This window comes from Panicum hallii, chromosome 1 (assembly GCF_002211085.1).
Source record: "Panicum hallii strain FIL2 chromosome 1, PHallii_v3.1, whole genome shotgun sequence".
NCBI lineage: Eukaryota > Viridiplantae > Streptophyta > Magnoliopsida > Poales > Poaceae > Panicum > Panicum hallii.
In genome coordinates, this window is record NC_038042.1 from 46,290,726 (window position 1) to 46,315,029 (window position 24,304).

Here is a 24,304-nt window from a genome sequence, read left to right on the forward strand (position 1 = left end):
CTCTCCTGTCTCACGTCTCATCGCTCTTTCTTTTCTTTCTCTTCTCTCTCCCACGCCTCATCTCTTCCTCCTCTCTTTATGGTTGAGAGGCAGGCAGATGGCAGCGCGTGGTCGGGGAAACGGCTGACACAGAATGGCGGTGGCGAGGGAAGGGGTGAGCTCGTTCGAGAAGGTGCTGGTGCTGCGAGATGCTAGTGCGGTACGGAGTTCTATCCGCGCGTATGGAGTTTTGCGTCTGGTGCATGAATGAGTATAGTCTGCATATTTGTTATTAATTTATGAAGTCTGGAGAGCCAATATATTGTACAGCTCGATTTAATATTTAATTTATTATTATTATTATTTTATTTAGTATTATTATTATATATATTATTATGTTTTTATTATTTCTCTTCATGTAGATGGGGCTAACGTTGAGGTGTCGTAATTAATCACCACGTGAGCCTTTGACTGTTAATCAAACTACAGCTGAATAGTTTGTCCGCAGGGTTTGTTCCGTTGTCTGCTAGATACGTACAAGCACTCTTCACCTGTATTATTATTATTATTTTTATTTACTAATCTTTTCTAGTTAAATACTTGGATAGTTATTAATTAAGCTAATTCTAAGGTAATTGCGGAATTGAAAATTCGGGATGTGACACAAAACAACAGACAAAAGTTAAGAATTGATATATATCCTACTCACATTAACTCACTTTCATGCCATTCGGAGATTCTCGGTAGAAAAACTGCAAAAAGACTGGATTGGAAGGGATTGAGAGGACAATATGCAGTAAATTCAAGTGCATTGGTATTTTTTCCTCACAAATTACATGACAAATACCATTGTACAGTAGAAATTCTGTAAATTTAACTGAATATAGTAAGCTCACCACTCACTAAGAGAACTTAAACATGAACCATCCATAATATTACCTTATTCTATTGTTTTCATGCTCCACGGTCCACACCATAGTGGCAAAATGCCATAAATATCAAGTCAACGAAAGCAATCACTATCTTTTCCTTGCAACAGGAAAGGGTTGATTCTTGCTTTATGTCTTCTTAATATAACTTTTAGCACCAGAATTTAATATTTCTAAATGTAAACCATATTTGCCATCACAATGCCTTGTTTCCCTTTTTTTGCCCACAGTCAACCACACACAAAAAAAAACACAGCAAGTTCAGTATTGAAGCTAGTGAAATTACTGAAGCTGCTTTTTTTTTTTGCATTGGACAGTGGCTGCATCTTTGAAAAATAATATAGTACAATAAGGTAAGCTGAGGATTTTTTTCCATCTTCTTAATGCAATGATACAGAACTCTCTTGTGTGTTCTCAAAAAAAATGCACTGTTACAACATTATGTGAAGAAAACATAAGCTTTTATCAAAGAGATCTAGTAATAACAAGTGTTTGGTACCTAGCATAATGTGATTCTGCCTCACCAGTGAACAAATATGTTACTAAACAACAGGAGACAAATAGCAAAATTGTTCAGATTTTGTAAACCAAGTAAAGCTGACGAGTGGGTTTCAGGTTGTTCTATCCAAAATGCCTAGTAAGCTTCATTTTGTTGACAACTTCATCTGCAGTTCCCATATATTTGAATTCAAAACATATGTGAAATATCAAAGGGAGAGTTATCGTTCATCCACATATGGGATGATATACTTATTATCTTCAGAAACGTATTAGGTTGTTCTCATCTTCATCAGAATCAAGAGCACAATACTAAAAAAGTTTATGTTGATCAGTTTGCTCCACCAGAACTACTAAGCATATCAGAACTGTACAATGATATAATTTGCACATTTGATTATATTTCAGTTTACGAGCTAGGGCCAAACCTGGAGCCAAAGGCACAATTTCATACATCACGTCAACGAAATTCTTTCCTTGCAAGAGTTCGCTGCTTCGTTCCATACTCCACAACTTTCTCTTCAACATGTAGGCCCTTTCTTCGCCTCACAGAATTCATGAGCTTCTTAGCCAAGTTTGGGCCAATGCTTGAGCCGTCACCGAATTCTTCAATCTCAAGAAGGGGTCCTGAGAGAGACATTCCCAGTGGCTAAAAGCTGGATGCGCACTAGCTGCACCTGATGTTCGCTTCCGAAGTTTCTCAGCGAACTCAGAGCTCTCGGCAACTGGCAAGTGTGGATGCACTGTGAACAAAGATGTACCTTCTTGCATTTCTTCTTTCAGTGTGTACGTGCTCCCCCCTGGATCCGGGAATAGCAACATTACTGCCAATGCTTATAATCTGAGAATCAACGTATAATTATTTTACCGTTACCCTTTTGAACTATAAAACACTAAACGAGTTGCTAGCTATCTATTTAACCGTTACCCTTTGAACTGTAGTTTTGTGGCTTTGGTAATCCAGATTCTCTAGCTAATCTGGACACATTAAAATGTATTTTAAATGCATTGCGAGACGAGATAAAAAATATTACTAGCTAAGAAAGAAAATAGTACTAGTGCGTGGAGGTATCCTACTAGTGTGTCCAGCCCGAGGGGCGCGAGGTTATCCGTAACCTCGTACTAAGCTTCTGGTCGACAGATCGTACGGCCCGGGCCTGATAACTGGGGGTACGATCTCCGGACCTTCCCCCATGCACTAGCAGGTCCGGCACCTCCACGTGCCCGCAAGGACGAAATGCTCAGGAACAGCTACCACGGGCCCGGACCACCGCGGGATGGTCTTGGGCCCCCACGTGTGGAAGCCGGACCCCAGGGGGCCTGAGCGCCTGGGCTAGCCAAGGGGGCCCGGATCTCCCATCCCACCAGGGAGGAGGTTCGTTGCCGCCACGTGTCCCTAAGGGAGCGGCCGCTAAACCGGCTCCGCCACGTGTCCGGTGGATTCCAGCCTTCTGCGAAGAAGCCAGCCCAACTACCGCATTAAATGCGGGTGGTTGGGGTGCGCGCACCCAAGACAAGGCATGGGGTGCCCTCTGACACGTTGGGCAGGTACGGGTGACATCACGGTAAGCCCGCCAGTTACCGAGGCGGCGCGTCACATCACAGCGCCGCGTGCGTGGGCGAGGGACGTATGATCACATCACAGCGCCGCGCGCGTGGGCAAAGAGGTATTATGACCTGCTGCAGGAAGGCCACAGCGTGCACTTCTACAGTGCGCGAAGGCTACAGCACCGCAGGTCAGTATAGCCCCTTCGCCTATCAGCGGGAGCTGACTCTACATCGACAGCACGACTCCCTCTACGCATGTCAGCGGCAGTAGACCCCGTGCTAGCAAGACGGCACAAGACCATACCCTGACGGAGGATACGCACGGAGGCCGACGAGGAAGATCTCCGGATCCGAGGCATTTAAGGCTCCAACGTGAACGTTATTTAATATATCACCGGGTCCACCTGTCGGGGCCCCGCTCAGTGTACGCGCTCCCCTTGAGCCTATAAAAGGAAGAGCGCGCACGTTAGAACATAAGTTTTCACAGACTCACAGAAGTTTTCACAAACTCATGAGCAATACAACACACAGTGGACGTAGGGTATTACGCTCCAGCGGTCTGAACCACTCTAAACCCGTGTGTGCTACTCGTGTTCATACGCCTCTAAATTGAGCATTCTTGACTGCCCCCCAAACTCATCCTAAGATAGGATTAGGCGGGTGCACTCCGCCACCCGGCTGGAGAAATCCTCCGACAATCACTTGGCTCCACAATCACCCAGAACAACAAACCTGCACCTAACTGTTCCGTCGGAGTGGTCAATTCACAAAAGTACATTGGTTCCACGAGCCTTGGCTTGCTCTAAAGAACAGCTTCTCGGCATGCTTCCTTCACTGCGGTAATTACTTGCCCAGTGAAGATGTTATCATCAGAGTGAGTTATAACATCATTGACAAAAATGTAGGGCTCAACTACAAACTCCACACCCCTCATAGGTTCATCGCATATGGGACCTGCATTTGTGGCAAACTGAAAACCTGAGACAATGCTATTCCTTAGTTCCTCAGAATCAAGAGAATATGTTCATGCCTGTATTTTATTGTTTTCAGTGACATTTTTAGTCTCTGCGTCAGATGCCTCCACAAACCCCAACCTCTCTGAGACATTGCATCTACTACTCACAAGAATACCTCCTCTTCCATTTTGGCTTGCGGTAACACCGCTGCTTGATTTCAAGTCAGGCAAGAGAAGCAAGTTCGGCCCAACATGTGAAGGGCCTAAGGCTCTGATCCTATGAAGGTACCCAACCAATGTTTTCCTATACCTCTCAAGCTTCTCCTTTTCCACTTTCTCAGAGATCGTTCCAATTCACTGTCAATGGCACTGATCAAGCGGTGCCTAAGCACTGTTGTTGAATTACCACCATTCTGAGCAAACTGTGAACTTCCCCATCAATTATTTGATCAAGTAATTCTTCACTTTCTGCAAGGACCTTAGTCAGTGCATCGGGTAGCCTGATGACTTGAACTCTCACGGTGAATCTCCAATTCGGAGTGGTCCTCTCAACAAACCCCTGTTGAGCCTTCATGCTTCCCATTAAGTTAACACCTTCTCCTTGGATGGTCTCCTTGAATGAAACTAATGGCTTTGAGACCTCCAGCTGGACCTTCGCGAACCTCTCCTGCAAATCTTTGATGCAGCGCTCCAAATGAACCTCGCCAGCTGCAGCAAGGACATGCTCGCCCCTCTGAGAGACCGTGTACACAAGCAACGGGTCTGCCTGGTTAAGAAGCTTCAGTCCTTTCAGAAGGGCTCCCAGATCAGCAGGGTATGAGGGCTCAACGGCGACCTTGAGCGTCGGTGACACCTGAAACGTCATGCTCGAGAATGACCAACAATTCTTGGTTGACGACAGTGTTGCACTCTTCCGCACGCGCTGCCGAAGACCCTGGATTGCGATAACATTGCCGGCAGCCACACGGTCAACCGGCACCAGGTCTGCCCAAGCATCTCGTACAGGCAGAGCAACTCCACCTCCTGCACTTGCTTGCCCGACGCGTTGTCCCCTTTTACCGGATCATACTACGGCGACAGGACGAAGACCTTCTGCCCTGCACGGAGCACCCCACTGAAGACCCTCGCGAACGCCAGGAAGCACTCCTCCTCCGACCCCGGCTCACTGTTCCCATGGTTGTGGTTCAGCAGCTCCCCGTTAAGCCCTTTGGACGGCAGCATAGAGTACGGCACGGCAAACATCTTGGACACGAATACCACCACTGGCGCGCTTGCATTCGTGCTACAGGCCGCCACACAGCTCCTCACAAGCTCCATCTCGGCGACGATGCTGGCACGACCGCCGGCAGCAATCCTCCTCTCCGGCATAAGCCTTGGCACTCTGAACGCCTGGGCGGCGACGGGATCGGGCGTGCACTCGACAAGCATCTCCATGACCGACTCCGCGAGCGGCAGCTACGCCCTCAGCACGGCGTGCAGCGAGACCTTGGGATCCTTGCTGTGCAGCTCCCGCGAAGACACCTTCAGATTGAAGACGGACACGATGTTTTTGTGCATCCACTCTGCGCCATTCGGCATCAGGCCCCTCTGGTACACCTTCCACAGCGGCTTGAGCAAGTTCTGCACGAACGCCGGCTGCTGGTCCGCGCCGCTGCCCGCGGACTCCTTCCTCAGAGGCAGAATCGCCTTCTTCTCCTTGTCGACGTAGTACGGTCCCCAGAAACCCCTGAGCAGCATGACCTTGCTAGCGCCGGTTTTCTGGGCGTACAGGTCGGCGAAGCGGTGGATGCGGAAGCCCCAGCCGTCGCGGGCGCAGGCGAAGACGACGTTGACTTGTGCGGATGGAAGGCGTCGTCCTCGTCCTCGTCCTCGTCGCCGCCATCGCCCGCGAGGCGGCCGTCGTCGTCCTGGAGGAGCGAGGAGAAGTAGGAGCCGGAGCGCAGCGCGGAGTAGATGGAGTTGACCTCGGCGAGGATGCGGCGGAGGCGCGCGTAGGCGTCCTCGGGCGAGAGGAGTAGGTCGGTGATGAGGCGGTCGAGCTTGTTGAGGACGAGGCAGGGGCGCAGGCGCTCGACGAACGCCTGGCGCAGCGCGGCATGGGTCTGGACGCGGACGCCCTTGGCGGCGTCGACGACGATGAGCGCCGAGTCCGAGAGCCGCGCGGCGGCGGAGACCTCGGAGCAGAAGTCGGCGTGGCCCGGGGAGTCGATCAGGTGCACGCGGTGGACGCCCGTGGGGTGCGCGTGCCGGAACGCCACGGAGGAGGACTTCATGGTGATGGCGCCCCGCTGCTCCTCCGGCAGGTGGTCCATGAACCGGGCGCTTCCGGCCAGCCTCGGGTGGAGGAGCCCGCTGCCGCCGGAGGCCACCAGGTGGTCCGCGAGGGAGGTCTTGCCGCGGTCCACGTGCGCTAGGATGCAAGTATTGCGCACGAGGCGGGGGTCGGCCGCCGAAGCCGCCGCCGGCACCGGCATCGCGCCGCGGCGGTCAGGGTGAAATCCGCCGCCGCTGAAATTGCATAGTATATTATATGTATGCATGCAATATCATGGTCAACGCATATAAGTTAAAGATTGTACTTAAGATCTATATTAATGTTCCCTTGGTTGTTCATTCTGACTCCACCTGTGTGTATGAGTGTAACATCGAGATAATTCCTTAAATCTGCTTCAGGGTAACACCAAAGCTTAAAAAAAAATTGCACTACGAGTATTGGTATATAAGTTAAATTCCTACGATGCAAGTTGAATCTTAATCACCTTGTTAGCAGTTTAGCACACATTAAGCACCGGTGCAAACTTAAGCATCTTATCCATCTTTAAAGCCTCGCGTTTATGGGTTAATTAGCAGCAATGGCAGGAAAAAACGGTGTTTTCGCTTAACATCTCTTCTAAGCACGACCATTGTGCTAATGCGTAAAGAGCAGTTTCTATCAGTTTCTAGCAGATGGCACTCAGCTCGGCTCCACTCTTCCAGGGCATCCCACAAGCCAGTGGAAGCATATTCCCCCGCAGCCCCGCTCCATCCTCGACCGCACGCACGCCCACGTCACCAGAGCCCCGTGCCACCTCACCACAAACCCGGATTCCATGGGCCCCGCAGATCCAGCCCTCACCATCCACCCTCACTGGCAAGCGGACCCCGCACGTCAGGTCCAAACACCTCCGAATGAGCACGCGGCTTCCTTCCTGCCGGCCCGATTCAACGCGCGTCGTCTTCCCCTCTCCTTCCCGACACCTCGCGTGTTGTCTCGCTGTTGCTCCTCTTCCTCCTCTCAACTACTCGCGAGCCGCGCGACTCCCGAACGGAGAAACCCTAGCCGCGACCCGATCACGAACCAGCCATGGAGGCGAGGCCGCCCCGGTCGGTCTCCGTCGGCGGCGGCGGCTTCGGCGGTTCGCGGGGCGACGACAGCGCCTTCTCGTTCCTCTCCAAGGGGTGGCGCGAGGTGCGGGACTCCGCCACCGCCGACCTGCGCCTCATGCGCGCGCGGGCCGACTCCCTCCGCACGCTCGCGGACCGCGAGCTCGAGCACCTCCTCGCGTCCGCCTCCACCGCGCTCGCAGCCGCGCCGCCGCCGCCGCCGCCGCTCGCCGCGGGTGCGCCCATCGCCGAGCTCGAGTTCGTGCGCACCCGGATCCAGCCCAAGATCTCCGAGCTGCGGCGCCGGTACGCGTCGCGGGAGCGGGACCTCGGCCGCCGGGTGCTCGAGGGCTGGGCCCCGAGCGGGCCCGCCCGCGCCCGCATCGACCTCTCGGGGATCACCGCCATCCGCAACGCCATCGTCTCCGAGGCGGACGGCGGCGAGCGGTGGAGGCGCGCCGCGTGGAAGGGGGAGGCGGAGGAGGGGAAGGAGTGGGAGGTGGTCAGGATGATACGGGACGGCATCAAGGAGTTCGAGCGCCGGAGCCAAACCAGCGAGATTTTCGAGGGGTTGCGCAGTACCGGCGAGCTCGTTGAGAAATTCAAGTCCAGCCTGGTAATTTTGCACATCGATCTAGCTAATTGTTCTAGTTAATTGAGCAACACTAAGCGGCCTGTATGGATTGGATGGATTGCTCTAGAAAGTTTTAGAATTGAGTTCAGTAGGATTTGGACCACACTCTCCCTGATTGGAATAGGTTATGAAGAACAATCTGAACAAAGCGGAGGAGAAGTCATGCTAATGTGATGAATCCAGGCACTAGTTACTTCATTTATTTATGTCAAAACTGCAGAGTGCCTCCTCCTCAATCATTAAATGACTATGGTGTAAGAAATGGATAAATGTTATGAGGACCAACATAAATGCAATCTAAGAGTGAGATAACAAAAACTGCAAAATATAAGTATAATTGCTTGACCTTAATTATGATAGCTACATTTCATTTATACACATGAATTTCAATTCTTATGTGAGTATGTATTCAATGTACCATTAAGTTGCATAATGTTCGAATGAGAGGAATGTTGATGAGATGTTGCAGTTGCTTACAAAATTATTAATCTTATTAAAATCTCAGTTCATCTAACAAGCTGTTGATAGAGCAAATGTCAAATGAACTATCATGTCCAATAGTTGTACTCAACTGGAAAAGCTGGTTTCTCTTGGATTATGTGAGCATTGTAAAGTCATAGTTAGCAAAGATACTCACCTTTATTCTCCTTTTTGGTGCAGAAATCATTCAACATGGAGTCTCAAGGATCCAAGGTAACTCTCACAAACCATAAAGAATATGATTATATATTTAAATGACTAGAAATTGTCTACTATCTCAAGACATATTCTTCATAATTTAATTTTGTGCCAAACATAGTTGTGATGAATTGTGATTCTAGGTGTTATTTCCCCTAGTTGGTTTACCCATTTCCATATTTCTCTTCAGTTGGTTTGTATGAGAAACATGGTGAAAGGGGGTTGGTTAAAAAAACTGCATGGGCACTGAAATGGTGAATGATCTTTCACATCAGTGCTTGCCGTTTACTTGAAATTATCTATGCCTTGGATCTTGCAGACATGTATGGGGCTTTGTTCCTGTTCTGAACACTGAACTGTAGATCTTTCCAAAAGAAAGCAACCACTATTTGTTCAAATATTTGATAGTAATTGATAATGAAAGCTCAAAGTTCTATTTGATATTTCATTATGATGTATTCTTCTTAACTTAATTTTGGTGCTTGATGCAGGAAATCCCTCCACTGGATCTAACTGAAATACTGGCAAATCTAGTAAAGCAGTCTGAACCATTTTTGGATCAACTTGGTGTACGAAGAGGTACAGATAAAAATCATAAAGCGTGCACCTGCATCCTATTTTCTTCCATTTATCAGGTGTTGACCCTCTTATATGTTCATACTGTGGTCCAGACCAATGTGACAGACTGGTGGAGGCATTGTATAAGAAACAAAATCATTCCCTTTCAGAAGACACATCCTTGCTTGTAAATGATAACTCATCAGATGAACTTGAATTGAGAATCGCCAGTGTGCTTCAAAGTACTGGTTACCATGCTGACGATGGTCTCTGGAGTGAACCTGCAAAGTATGAGGTCTCAGACAGCAAAAGACATGTGGCTATTGTCACCACAGCAAGCCTACCTTGGATGACAGGAACAGCAGTTAATCCATTGTTCCGTGCAGCGTATCTTGCAAAAGGTACTAAACAAGATGTGACTCTGGTAGTTCCTTGGCTCTGCAAATCAGATCAAGAACTGGTATACCCAAGTAGCATGACCTTCAGTTCACCAGAAGAGCAGGAAACTTATATAAGGAACTGGCTAGAGGAAAGACTTGGCTTTGAATCAAATTTCAAGATATCATTCTATCCTGGCAAGGTTACAATCTAATGCATCTTATGTCAAATTCGATATTTTATTACTCCAAATTGACATGACATGTTATATGTTCTGCAGTTCTCAAAAGAGCGGCGTAGCATCATTCCTGCTGGTGATACGTCTCGGTTCATTCCGTCAAGAGAAGCCGATATAGCAATATTGGAAGAACCAGAGCATCTCAACTGGTATCATCATGGGAAACGCTGGACTGACAAGTTCAACCATGTTGTTGGTGTAGTTCATACAAACTACCTGGAATATATCAAGAGAGAGAAGAATGGAGCTCTTCAAGCTTTTCTAGTTAAACACATCAACAATTGGGTGACCAGAGCATACTGTGACAAGGTACTTTGTCTAGCTAAATTATTTTGTTAATTACGCTGTTGGCCAAGAACATTTCTAATGGTATCCATGTGTAGGTCTTGCGTCTTTCTGCAGCAACTCAAGATTTACCGAAGTCTATCGTGTGCAATGTTCATGGCGTAAACCCAAAGTTTCTGAAGATTGGAGAGAAAATTACTGCAGATAGGGAGAGTGGAGAGCCGTCATTTTCCAAGGGGGCATATTTTCTTGGGAAGATGGTTTGGGCCAAGGGTTATAGGGAACTGATAGATTTGATGGCTAAACATAAAAGTGACTTGGAAGGATTCAAGTTAGATGTATATGGAAGCGGTGAGGACTCGCATGAAGTTCAGTCTACCGCCAGGAAGCTGGATTTGAGTCTCAATTTTTTCAAGGGAAGGGATCATGCTGATAATTCACTCCATGGGTACGTATCAAGAAACTATTGAGGGTTCTCAAATCTCAATTAATTCATCATCTGCATTCCACTTGCCGTTGTTTGCTGATGCAGCCATCCATTTTGTATTATTCTCAGGTACAAGGTTTTCATAAATCCAAGCATTAGTGATGTCCTTTGCACAGCAACAGCAGAGGCTCTTGCAATGGGGAAATTCGTCATCTGTGCAGAGCATCCATCAAACAAGTTTTTCATGTCATTTCCGAACTGCTTGACATACAAAACTTCGGAGGAATTTGTCACCAGAGTGAAAGAAGCAATGGATAGAGAACCCCAACCTCTAACCCCAGAACAAAGATACAACCTATCATGGGAGGCAGCAACCGAAAGGTTCATGGAGTACTCAGACCTTGACAAGGTTCTCAACGACGAGGTTGTTCAGCCTGGACAAGCCAGAGCTAGAAACAAATTGAGAAGAACCTCACAGCCTAATTTGTCCGACATCATGGACGGTGGATTGGCGTTTGCTCATCGATGCCTAACTGGCAGCGAGGTCCTCAGGTTGGCAACGGGTGCCATTCCTGGCACTCGTGACTATGATAAGCAGCACTGCGTGGATATGGGCCTTTTGCCGCCTCAGGTCCAGCACCCTGTTTATGGCTGGTGATGACTGATGAGTTATTCATAGGTATATATATGTGGATAATACACTACCTAGACTAACATTTAGTGTTGTAATTGTAGCGCCCATGATGAACTGTAGCCATTGTTTTGTACCATCTGTAATAAGGTTCTTTCTCCTTAAATTTGGAGATGTATTACAGAAAGTCAGTACATAGTCATCAAGTTCATGACCCCAGGAGACTGTCTGAATTCTCTCTTGCTCTCTATTCTACCATTGAATCTTGGTTTGTCCAAGTTGGTAAAAGGCAATTGATCCAGTGAAACTTTTCTGGGGTATTGGTCGTGCAAAACTTTTATCCAAAGGCTCCCGGTTTCTCCAGCTGTCTTTTCAAATCATGCATTCATGGTCAGGGAAAGCCTCGGCAAGTATTTGTGTGATTGGTAGGGTGCCAACTTTGTATCCATGCTTGTGTAATGCAACCCTGCAGTATTTGGCTAATCGGCTCTATAGACAGCCCACTTAGCTTGCCCGGGCAACAACGGAAAAGCGGGGCTCTGGCTGACTTAACGAAAATGAAGTCGAGCTGCGTTTCCAGGCAATGCAGGCTGACTAGAGCCGGCGAGCTCAACTCGTGGGTGATCTCCAACTCGTGGGTCGTATCACCTCTCTGTCACGCTTCGACTCCATCCAACGAGATAAATAGATCTGAAAGAAGATTTTGTCGGGACCATGGGTGAGGGGCCGGTTCATGTGCAGTACCGCAGAGGCACTCGGTGCCACTGACATGCGAGCCCCACCACGCGGGGCTACACATCAGTGGGACGAGCTCCTGCAGTATCACAGAGGAGGCTCGTCCATGTGGAGGACGGAGGAAGTTCAAAGGATGCATTCTTTTTTACACTAATGAAGAATATAAACTCTGAATAAATTATCTATATTACAGTCTATTAGAAAATAATTTCTACACATCTTGTTCCGATTATCACCGCTAGCACACGTTTTACTCATCCCGTCCTAACCGTCACCGCTGGATAAGGGTGGCTGACGATCTAGCTTGGCCCATTATTAAGGCTCGGCTTATTTTTAGCTCGTTTGGTAAGGAGCTAGCTCGGTTCAGCTTGTTATGATTAACGAGCTGAGAATCATGTTTGACTCGGTTCGTTTGAATAGCTCGAGCCATTCTTTGGAGTGTATCTCCTCATCGTTCTTATGGGCATAGGCACAGGCCTCGATCATGTCCTTTGAACGTGTTCCTCGCATCCTGAAAGGAACTGGTGTTTGTAGTCTGAGAGAGAGGGAGAAGGTGAATTAGATAATTTTAAAACTTTAACATGTGGCTCAAACTAGTTTGCACAAAATATAATCTAGAGATAGATATGCAACTATAGTTCATCTAATGTCAAACCCTTATTGTAAACAAGTTTTGCAACCTATAGTCAATTCTAGCAAGTTATTTCGCTAAGAAAGTAAAGGCACACAAGTTGCAAGTATAAAATATGGAAACGTAAAAGAAGGGATGAGAGGAAGCAAACTCTTGACGCAAGGATTTGTCCCATGGTATCGGTACGCACTAAGCCATCTCTAATCCACGTTGTCGAAGCACTCACAAAAAGTATAGCTTCCCGATCACCAAATCTCTTCCAGAACTCCCCTTAACTTGCCATAAAGGCTCGGCCACTAAGGCTCACGCCAAGTCCCCGATCACCTTAATGTCACCTTTACTATGGAGCTTCCCACGAAGGAGGGGTTTTCTCATCCCTCGCACAAAGTCGTCGTCGCCGCTACACACCAAGCCGGAGGGTAGAATACCTACCGATGAGCCACGAAGACTGCAAGGGGCCGGCATACCGAGGTACAAGCTTGAGGTTTACTCAAGAACCATCACAAGATCACAACACCTTGTTCTCACACTCTCTCTAGAGTTAGCCTAGCACTACATCTTACAAAGCTTGTGCTAAACCTAAGAATTTGATCAATGAGCTCTTTGGTTGGCTTGGAGAACTTTAGCAGAGTTTCTGTAATTTCTCACGAACTCCAGTAGCCTCAAATGATCCGGGGTGAGGCCTTATATAGGCTAGAGATCCACTCCTACCCGTTGCTTGCTTTTCCGCCAAAAAGCCTACAACATCGGTTAAACCGATTATAGCCGTCGGTTTAACCGGTCACTCTGAATCTGCATGCTAGCCATTGAATGTCTCTCTGCCACGCCTGAGCTTGCTTGCGTCATTGTATCGACGCACCGTTGGTTCAACCGGTTCTGAAGGATTTGTTCCTCAAAATCTTCTGTTGCTTAAAATGCTCTCTGCAACAATAAATTACTAATACACCGACGCTTAACTCTACCGCGTCGGTTCAACCAGTGCCTTTGGCACTTCTCCACTTGATCACCATGCTTTCTCCTTGTTGCACTTACACCTCCCTTCTTTGAGTGTCAGCTCAATCGGTGCTACTGACCTGATTATAGCAACAATTCTCTTCATTTTCAAGAGCATCGGTTTAACCGGTTGCTCATTTCCTGCTATCACTTGTCCAAATCATCTCTCATTTTTCACTATAACTTGGACACCTTGACTATAGATTGGACTTCATCCATGAGATCTAGAAATTATAGAAATCTTGAGCTCTAGTTCCATTGAATACGTTATCACACAATCACCAAAATCACAATTATACAATTATAACCTAATGGGGCCATGGTTACACATCCAAAGCGAAAAGGTGAAAAGCAATACATATATAGGAAATGCTCTAAAAGTATGGCAAAATTGACATGAAATCAATTAGAAAATGAATTTACTTTGTAAGGATCGGACAAAATAATATAATGGTTTTATTTTAGAAGATCATGCATAATTATGGCCGTAGGTATTCACTTTTGCGAATGTTCAAGGTTAGAATTTTCCTTAATCTAAAAATGCATAATTGAAAATTGAAATGTACGTGTATCCACAAATCCAACTCTTCCCGACCTCAGAGATAGAGTTGCTCACGGATTGGTGTGATCAAGTGACGCTAAATTGATTAGCCTGACCGAAAGGGATTGCTTCTTGAAAATTCAGTTTTGCATGTAATATTGTTAGAAATTTAGATTGAGGAGGCTAAAAAAACGGCGGCATTTGGCTGCTGAAAGCGTGACGCACTGAATGAAGACATCAGCTAGCTATAGGCGACTAAGACGTGACTGAAGACGCACAGTTTTCACGAATTCATATTAGCAAGTCACTCGAAGAAACTAAGGCGAACGCTGTCGTCGTGTCATCCAACGGACCTCTCGTTCGGTCGCGCACACCCGGTGTCAAAAAAGGAAGCATCAGTTTATTCAGTTTCACACATCGACAAAGATGATCGAGACGGACGTACGGTGCGCGCTGCTGCTAAACCATGCTGTTTTCTGGGATAAGATACGTGACTGCTAATTTTTACTTTTCTAAAGTGTGTGAAGTTAAACTCAAAATGAATAATTGGGGTCATGATGAGAATAAAATTATTAGAAAAATGTATGCTGCTATGATAGCAAAGTTTGATAAGTATTGGACTGATATCCATGGGCTTATAGCTGTTGCTGTGATTTTGGACCCACACCTTAAAATGACAATGTTGCATGCTTGCTATATTGCTTTGTTTGGTGAAGAAGTAGCTGAACAACATGTCTCAAATGCCCATGAATTGCTAACTGAATTGATGAATCATTACCAAGTAAAAAAACTGGAGTTCGTAACTTCCTCTTTTAGTGGATCCTCTACTGGGATCCTCTACTGTTAGTGCAGCTGCAGTGTTGTCAATTTTTAAGTTATTTGCTGCAAATAAAAAGACTACTACCTTTATTAAAAGTAAAAATGAGCTGGATCGATATTTGGAAGAAGAAACTCTTTCTAATTATGAGAATGATAACTTTGACATCCTTGGTTGGTGGAAGCTAGAGGGAACTCGTTATCCAACTTTGAGGTTGGTTGTTAGAGACATTTTAGCTGTTCCAATCACCACAGTTGCATCTGAATCAGCTTTTAGTACAAGTGGGAGGCTTTTACATGATCATCGCAGTCGTTTTACTCCTAAAATGTTGGAAGTTTTGATGTGCAGCCAAAGTTGGCTTCGTCACACTCTTCAAGGTAAATAAAGTTTTATTGCTTTGCCAATATGTTATGTTTGAAGTATGTACATAATAATATCCATATTTTATTTTAGGTGCTGATGATGGAAGATTCAACAGTTTTTGATCTTGTCTTGAAGATAATGAAGAAGACATCAAGAAAGACTCTTGTGTGTCAGGTGTTGATTCTGTGTAAAATTGTTGACTTGTTGGCAAATGCATTTTTGTGTTTGTAATTTTATCCTTTGAACATTTCAGATTTGAATCTGCTGGACACTTATGTATGTTTGTATGCTATTGAAAATCTGTATGCCTTTGAACAATTCTGTATGTTTTGCAGTAGCTATTGGACAAATGGATATATCCGCGGATATCCGTTACCCGCGGGTAACGGATGTGGGTATGTTTTGCTATCCGTTGCGGATAATGGGTATGGGTTCGGGTATGGTTTTTAGGTTGTGGGTATGGATATCCAGAGTCAATATCCGCGGATAGTTTATCCGTTGCCATCTTTAGACTTGCCCATTGCTCCTACGGCCCTTCTCACAATTAACCAAATATCTCCAACAGATTACTCATCCATTTTCCCGGGACTAAAAAAATTGATATATTGATGATAGAAGGTGCAGCAGCATATTACCAATCCAATCCCCATTATGTAAATTTTTTTGATAATCACTAAAAACACATCTCTCTTTCACCTAAATGAAGAAGATTCGTCCATGTACTCTATCCTTGGTAATTAGATTTTGGTAGATAATCTGTTGTAGCAACCATTATCAAAAATACATTATCAAAAATACAAAAGTAGTTACGGACAGTGAAGAGGGAGTATAGGCCTGTTTGGTGTGGCGCCTAGGACGCCACACCGCGCCTAACTTGTGGCGGCCAAAACGGCCGCCCCACCCGCGGCAGAAAAAGTTAGGCGCGGTGTGGCAGGTGCGGCGGCCCTCCAAACAGGTCTTATATTTTGAGTATGAGATGTGAGTAATCCGTTGGATACGCTCGGTACGGCGATGTCCATGCGTGGCGGCAGACGAAGCTTGCTATGTATGCTCGGCCTCACCGTCCTGATGATGGCCACGATAGCGAGCGGCGGCGATAAGGCCGTGCTGCTCGCCATCAAGGCCGAGCTTAGCGACGGCGGCTCTCCTGGCGCGCTGGCCTCGTGGAATGGCACCGTGGGTACGTGTCAAGAAACTTATATAAGGACTGGCCAACTCTCTAGCCATCATGCTCATGAAATGCAACTTAGCACTAGCAGTATTTGGTTCCAGCCCACTTAACTTGCTCAGGCAATGCACAGTTTTTCACTAGCAAATATGTCTGTACGTTATCACAGTTAAAAATCCTATACGGATGTGACTGATTTTTTTCCGATAAATTTTCTTCAACACAAATTTTGTTATATTTTCACGTTATCATTATATTCGAGTCCATTTAGGTTACAATGTATTCGAGCCTGTTTAGATTACAATATAGTATTGTTGTTCGATTCTTATTATATATGCTTCAGATCCACCCGTTAGCGACACATGTTGGACCAAATTAAATTTTATGCGAAAACATTAAGTGCTTTATACATAGGTAAAGACTTTAACTCTTTTAAAACTAATATTTTAGTAATAAACTCACCGAACTAAATTTTCAAGAAATAGCTCATTTGGTCACGCCTAGCTCCGTGGACCAAAATATCACGGTGGCACGGTCCGAGACCAATTTTCACTAGCACTGATGTGCTCGAGCGTGCTGAGCACGCCAAGTTGCCTGGCGTGATAAACAAGTCAATCAAGGGAGCTACCAAACTTAACAGGTATAACATATGGAGTGTACGTGTTCTATTTAAGTGTTTGCACTCCAAATTAAAATATGGTGTAGAAAATGAAAGATCCAATTTCTAAGTAGGCTCAAAGATAAGCTCGAATTTGGCATAGAGACTGTAAAACAAGTGAAATGTTTGTTTTGGGATGTATCTACAAATCCAACTCTTCCCACGGGTTGGTGTGATCGAGGAGCCACGCCAAATTGATTCGTGTGATCAAAAGGGCTGCTTCTTAAAAATTTAATTAGTTAATTTTGCGTGTAACATTATTAAAATTAAAATCTTATAAATTGAAGAAGCAAAATAAAACAAAATCGACATTTGGCTGCTGAAAGCGTGACGCACTGAATGAAGTCAATAGCAAACGTCAACTACGACTAAGACGTGACTGAAGAAATTAAGGAGATCAACACTATCGCCGTGTCGTCGACGACGACCACCCGTCCGATGATCATGCCCTCTCTTTCGTGCACGCCCGTTGTCAAAAGAATCATCAATTTCGACATCGACAAAGGTGATCGTCACAGACGTACGGCGCGGCTACTAATCAGAGTCGCCCGGCCCATTGCTGCTCTGGCCCTTCCACCAATTAACCAAGCTATGAAACGGTATGGCAATGTCGATGCGTGGCTGCAGGAGCAGGACCGTGCTATGCATGCTCGGTCTCTACGCCCTGATGACGATGGCCGCGACGACGAGCGCTACCGGCGGTGATGAGGCCGCGCTGCTCGCGATAAAGGCAGAGCTCAGCGACGGCGGCTCTTGAGGCGCGCTAGCCTCATGGAATGGCACCGCCGGCTTGTGCAGCTGGGAGGGAGTGACGTGCACCCGCGGTAGGAAACCACCGCGGGTGGTGGGGCTAAGCCTGTGGAGGGAAGGGCTTGCCGGGACGCTCTCGACGGCCATCGGGAACCTCACATTCCTGCGAGCTCTCGAGCTGGGATTCAACTGGCTGCACGGCGAGGTCCCCGCGAGCCTGGGCCGTCTCCGGCGCCTCCGTTACTTGGACCTTGGCTACAACACCTTCTCCGGCGAGATCCCCGCCAACCTGAGCTCGTACGTGGCCATGGAGCAGATGTTCCTCGACGCGAACAACCTCGTCGGCCGCATACCTGCCGAGCTCGGGGACAGGCTGACGCAGGTCCAGGTGCTCCGTCTCAAGAACAACAGTCTCACTGGTCCCGTCCCGGCGTCGCTGGCCAACATGTCGTCCCTGTGGCACCTCGCCCTCGCCAACAACCAGCTCGACGGCCCGATCCCACCGGGACTCGCTGGCCTCGCCGGCCTTCGGCGTCTTGACCTCGCCGTGAACAAGCTGGACGGTGTGCTCCCGCTCTCCATGTACAATCTGTCGTTGCTGCGGAGCTTGCACGTGGAAGAGAACAGCATTCCTGCTGACATCGGCAGCAAGTTCCCCGTCATGGAGGATTTTCAGCCTTGCCAACAACAGGTTCACCGGAGGAATCCCTTCTTCCATCTCGAATCTCACCACTCTCACAAGCTTGCAGCTCTCCATCAACGGATTCACTGGACTTGTGCCTCGCGATCTCGGGAGGCTGCAGCGCCTCCAGTATCTGTACATGCCTCACAATCTGCTTGAGGCAGACGATACGGAGGGCTGGGAGTTCATCACTTCGCTGGCGAACTGCAGCCAGTTGCTGCAACTGAGCCTCAGTAACAGCTCCTTCGGTGGGCAACTGCCCAGCTCAGTGGTAAACCTGTCAGCCACGCTCCAGTATCTCTATTTGTCAGATTGTACTATCTCTGGCAGCATTCCCCAGGACATTGGCAATTTGCTTGGACTCGAAATGCTTCATTTCTCAAACACCTCGATATCCGGAGTGATCCCCGGCAGCATCGGCAAACTAGCAAACTTGGTTCAACTTCCCTTGTACAGGGCTAGGTTATCAGGCCTTATACCATCGTCACTCGGAAACCTTACACGTTGATAGGTGCAAGTCTCTGATGATTTCTCTGACCACAACGGGAGCAATGCTGTTGCTAGTTTCAGTCGCTGTTAGAGCAAGTACTCTGGTGCAGCCGGCTGCTGGCTGCAAGTTCCTTCCATGTCACTTACAGCTAGCAGTTAAGTCTTCTCATACAATGGACTGACTATTAAAGTGACTATAAATTAAATACATATGAACTTAATGCTTGTATTGTATTTAGATTCATTGCGCAGCATATTCTTATGGCCATCCAGCAAACAAACATAGTAGTATGAAAGACACATACTCATCCAACTTCTAAGATACAATCAAAATAGATAAAATTCTGCAGCATAATTATTTCACAGAATGCTAGGTAGCAGGTTATGTTGAAGCAATATGCTCATATAACCAAATGACACGTACCATGACACACAACTAAGCACTACATAAGTTTTATGAAATAGAAATTGGATCAGGTACTGCCAAATTGGTTCTCAAGCAAATAAGTTACTAAATAATGATCTAAATGATAAGAGGTGCACTTCAAATATGTAGCTTCTAATTATCAGCAAGAAGTACCACTAGCGGAGTCCACATCATGGAAAGGACCTGAAATAAAAATACATGTATTAGATATCACGTTGATAAGAAAAAAAGGAATAGAAACACACATGCAATAGTAGTATAGCATGGTCAATTTTGAAGGGTATGTTTAAACTTATCATAAATATGTTCAATCAAATCATTTTTGAGCTGGGTATGTTGTGGACGAGCGCGGATAGCAGCTTTTCTGCGCAGCACATCAGCAAAACATACATTACCACCAACATTAACTTCAGGAGGTAGAACAAATGTTGTCCCTGGAGTTTGATTCAGGTTAATATGAATGGTGTCATCATCCTTCTCATCTTCAACTATCATATTATGGAGAATCACACATGCTAGCATGATCCTAGCGATACTCTTTCGCTTCCAGATGCGCAGGACGACGAACAATGGAAAAATGGGACTGCAATACCCCAAAAGCATGTTCCACATCTTTCCTTACTCCTTCTTAGAACTTGGCAAACAACTTGTGCTTATCTGATTGTGGAAGTGGTATAGTCTTCATGAATGCAGCCCATTCTGGGTATATACCATCAGCAAGGTAGTAACATGTGCTATACCAATTCCCATTGACAGAAAACTGAACCTAAGGAGCTTCCCCTTTCAAAGCATCAAAAAAAAAGTGGGGACTGTTCAGCACGTTGAGGTCATTGTTTGACCTAGCAATTTCAAAGAAAGCATGCCAAATATGGAGATCCTTAGAAGCAACAGCTTCTAAGATCATAGTTGGTACTCCATAGTCACCTCTAGTGAACTGCCCCCTCCATGATAAGGGGCACTTCTCCCATCGCCAATGCATACAATCGATTGATCCAAGCATTCCAGGGAAGCCACGCGCCTCATTGACTTGAAGTATATGCTCAAGATCCTCTCCTGTGGGGCGTCGCATGTACTTCCCCCCAAACACCTCAATAATCCCTTGTGCAAACTTTTCCAAACACTCCAATGCAGTACTCTTCCCAATCTTCAAGTACTCATCAAGGGCATCTGCAGGGGTGCCATATGCTAACATGCGTTTGGCAGCTACACACTTTTGAAGTGGTGAAAGACCTATTCGACCAACACAATCTTCCCTAAGAATGAAAAAAGGAGACCACTGACCAAGAGCATCAACAATACGATTGAAGAGCCTTTTGTTCATACGAAATCTCGTACGGAACATACTCTCAGGGTAGAGTGGCTCTTCAGCGAAGTAGTCCTCCACAAGGCGCTGATGAGCAGCAGCATGATCCCTTCGGATGCTCTTTCTTGGACCAAAGCGTCGCTTTGACGTCTGGGCTAAGAGGGAAGTCTTGATCTTCATTGACAACCTACTAGCAAAGGAGTCTAAGCAGCGCTGCAGTAGCATACTGTTCAAGGATCTTGGAAGGGGCTAGTTCATCGGATTCATATGAGTATGTGGATGAATCCAACATGGTTGACAGGTTGAGAAGGAAGATGAGATTGCAGGGAAGGAGAAAGAGTGTTTCTGTTTGAGCAGGAAGATGAGAAGGAAGATGTTTTATAGATGAGACGTAAGTCAATTATTATTCTAGGTAAATGTAACTGCATTGTAGTTATGTAATCTTGACTGAATCAGTATAGACTAAATTAACAATCCACAAAATCAGCAAAGACTGGCACAGAATTTTGCAATGCACAATTTCAGCAAAGACTAAATTAATTGCACCATAGAATTTTCCAATGAATAATTTCAGCAAAGACTAAATTAATTGCACCATAAAATTTCCTAATGATCAATTTCAGCACAGACTAAATTGACTGCAGCACATAATTTCAGCAAAAACTAAATTAATTGTACTATAGAATTTTCCAATAAAATTCTATTTGAGCAGTGCAGTACCTTAGTTTCCAAATAGCTTCTCCCGTAGACACTTCAATGCTAAAACATGTTCAGCTCTCACATCTTCAGGCATCCCAGTTGCATCTTGTTTCAGCAACTCTCGATATGTTTCTAGCATGCCTGACTCCTTATTCTCCTTTGCTGCAAGATATGCGAGCTTTCTAGCTTCAAGGTTATCACTGGACACATATTTTTGTGCCTCTAACATCTCTTTGCGGCCTTCATTTTCTTTATTCAATATCTATTATACAAGCTTGATCCTTTCTTTTCCGTTTCTGCTGCTCCTTAGCTTTCTTGCCACCAATTGGCCGTTCATCAACAACATTATTCAGAGAGAAATGCTCTCCAAAGTCCTCCTGAAATTTTCTGTTATCTGGCTCTAAATCTTCAAGACGTTCTATATAGGCATCCTATTTCGTCTCCTTGCACAGAACCTCCCAGCAGTGTTTAAACATAAATGGACCATCATTTTTGTGTTCATCTTCATAGAGTTTTACTGCTCTGTCCATTAAGTTCGCATCAGTTTCACCACTAGCCCACATGGCATTAGCTTCCTTCCAGCTAGCACAAAACCATGCAACTCTTTTCTTAATTCTCCCAAAACGATCCTTGACTTGCTTGAGTTTCCTTGCCCTGCTTTTAGAAACTGCACTGTTGTATGCAGCGGTAACACTCTTCCAATATTGATCATTCTTCTTGTAATTTGGCTGGATTGGATCTTTTGAATTATTCAACCATGCACCAATCTAAATAAGTACCAATACAGGGATAAGAATAGTGCTATATATGTTAAACATGGAATTTATTACACAAGCAAAAATACATTACCAGTACAAGATCTTCCTCTTTTGTTCATGTCAAGTGCTTCTCAGTCCTACTACCGCAATTTGTGTCATCAACGACATCGATTGGCTGTGATGAACTTGCCTTACTCATGTATTGTGCAGTGCTTGATGCATTTTGCTTCAAAAAATTAACAAAACCATCTGGTGGATGCGAATCCACCCCCCTTATAAGACATTGCCGTTCAATTGATCTACTAATTCAAGGAACAATAACAACAATGAAACAGAGAAGGTAGGGGCAGGTTATATATCATGATTGCACGTTTAGATCCTCGGCAACTGGGGCTCCAACACCGGTAGGTGCCCACCAAGGGCCTTGAGTCGTTGTTGAGCCTACCATGCCTGGTTGTTGCAATCCGTTGTGCAAGTTGAACCTAGCGGACAGTGCCATGGGCTGTGGTAGTGGACATGGTGGGCACCAAGCTCCTGGACTAACCATGGAAGGGATGGCAGGGGGCTGACCTGCCTGACCTCCGATAGGAGGAACGGCCGGAGGTGGTGGCGCCGAGGTCCTCTTGGACTGCCAGTTCATCTCACGAAGATCCACTGACTGCTGCGTGCTAGGGTTTGGGAGGGTGGGGATTGGGGACGATTTAGCACGATTGGGGTCGTTATGCTTCGATTTGGCGCGCGAGGAGCCGATTTGGTGCGCGGGGAATCGATTTGGCGGGAGGAGAAGGGCTGATTTGGGCAGGAATCAGTGATGGAGCACGGGATCAGGGAGGAAGAAGAGGCGCCGGTCTCACGCCCGCAGCTGGCTGGGAGCGGGCTTTTTTTCCTCGAAGAAAACGATACAGGCGGACACTTGTTCGGTCGCCGGCTCCGTTCTCTCTCTGCCTCTGTGGGAAGTCCACGTCATATGAAGCTGACGTGTTCGGGCGTTTCGCCTTGCCATAATACCCGCTCTTACGATTTGGAAGCTTAAACCAAAACCAAGAAGTAAGGCTTCCAAAGAGTTTCGTATCAGGCATTGTTGCGAGGAACAGATGGGTTTTCAGAATCTAACTTGCTTGGGAAAGGAAGATATGGCTCAGTTTACAAATGTACATTAGAAGGTGAGGATACACCTGTAGCTGTAAAAGTATTTAACCTTCAACAATCAGGGTCTTCTAAGAGTTTCCAGGCTGAATGTGAGGTGCTGAGAAGGGTACGTCACCGTTGTCTCATAAAGATCATCACATGCTGTTCAAGCATCGATAATCAAGGTCAAGATTTCAAGGCATTAGTAATCGACCTCATGCCCAACGGGAGCTTAGATGGTTGGCTTCATCCGAAATCCAGCATTGCCACTCTAAATAATACTCTGAGCCTAGCTCAGAGGCTAGATATTGCTGTTCATGTCATTGATGCTCTGGACTATCTTCATAGTCACTGTCAGCCGCCAGTAGTTCATTGCGATGTCAAGCCAAGCAACATCCTTCTTGCAGAAGACATGAGTGCCCGAGTTGGAGACTTTAGTATATCAAGGATCCTGCTTGAAAGTGCAAACAAAGCTGGGCAAAATTCAAATAGCACAATCAGAATAAGAGGCTAAATTGGGTATGTTGCTCCAGGTAAATCAAATTGTTGCATTCTTTTTACCCTTACCCTAGTTCTTTCATACATATTTTTATAGTGATGAATGTAAAAATATTGCATAATTGTAGAATATGGTGAGGGTTCTCCAATCTCAACTCTTGGTGATGTTTATAGCCTTGGGATATTGCTACTTGAGATGTTTACGGGCAGGAGCCCAACGGATGATATGTTTAGAGAATCAGTAGATCTTCACAAGTTTGCAGAGACTGCTCTCCCTGATAGAATCCTGGAGATAGCTGATCCAACAATATGGGTGCACAATGACGCCAACGATAAGAGCGCAAGAAGCAGAGTTCAGGAGTGTCTGGTCTCTGTCATTAGGATTGGCATATCATGCTCGAAGCAGCAACCCAGAGAGCGAATGACGATACGAGATGCAGCCATGGAGATGCATGCTATCAGAGATGCAAATCTGATGTTAGCTGGCTCTCTTGCAGTGGAACATGAAAGAGAAGCTGACACGCTAATAGGACATGCACCAACTATTAGCAAATAGTGTTGAA

General features: G+C 46.1%; 2 protein-coding genes and 3 pseudogenes across 2 annotated transcripts; 3 read left to right on the forward strand and 2 right to left on the reverse strand.

The window, feature by feature from the left end:
• Positions 1–1,866: 1,866 nt before the first annotated feature.
• On the reverse strand, positions 1,867–6,383 carry LOC112897466 (annotated as a pseudogene).
• Positions 6,384–7,120: 737 nt separating this feature from the next.
• LOC112899902 (digalactosyldiacylglycerol synthase 1, chloroplastic-like) lies at positions 7,121–11,394 on the forward strand. The gene is made up of 7 exons (XM_025968563.1): positions 7,121–7,888; positions 8,567–8,599; positions 9,076–9,163; positions 9,256–9,722; positions 9,801–10,067; positions 10,142–10,491; positions 10,600–11,394. Exons 1-7 carry the CDS (start codon positions 7,253–7,255, stop codon positions 11,126–11,128), a joined length of 2,370 nt encoding a protein of 789 aa, XP_025824348.1. The 5' UTR covers positions 7,121–7,252; the 3' UTR covers positions 11,129–11,394.
• Positions 11,395–17,590: 6,196 nt separating this feature from the next.
• On the forward strand, positions 17,591–19,117 carry LOC112880293 (annotated as a pseudogene).
• Positions 19,118–19,622: 505 nt separating this feature from the next.
• LOC112897476 lies at positions 19,623–20,676 on the reverse strand (annotated as a pseudogene).
• A 2,250-nt stretch (positions 20,677–22,926) lies between these two features.
• On the forward strand, positions 22,927–23,785 carry LOC112897486 (probable LRR receptor-like serine/threonine-protein kinase At3g47570). Its single transcript, XM_025965791.1, has 2 exons — positions 22,927–23,020; positions 23,168–23,785. The coding sequence occupies exons 1-2, from the start codon at positions 22,927–22,929 to the stop codon at positions 23,755–23,757; spliced, it is 684 nt and encodes a 227-aa protein (XP_025821576.1). The 3' UTR covers positions 23,758–23,785.
• The last annotated feature ends 519 nt before the right edge of the window (positions 23,786–24,304 follow it).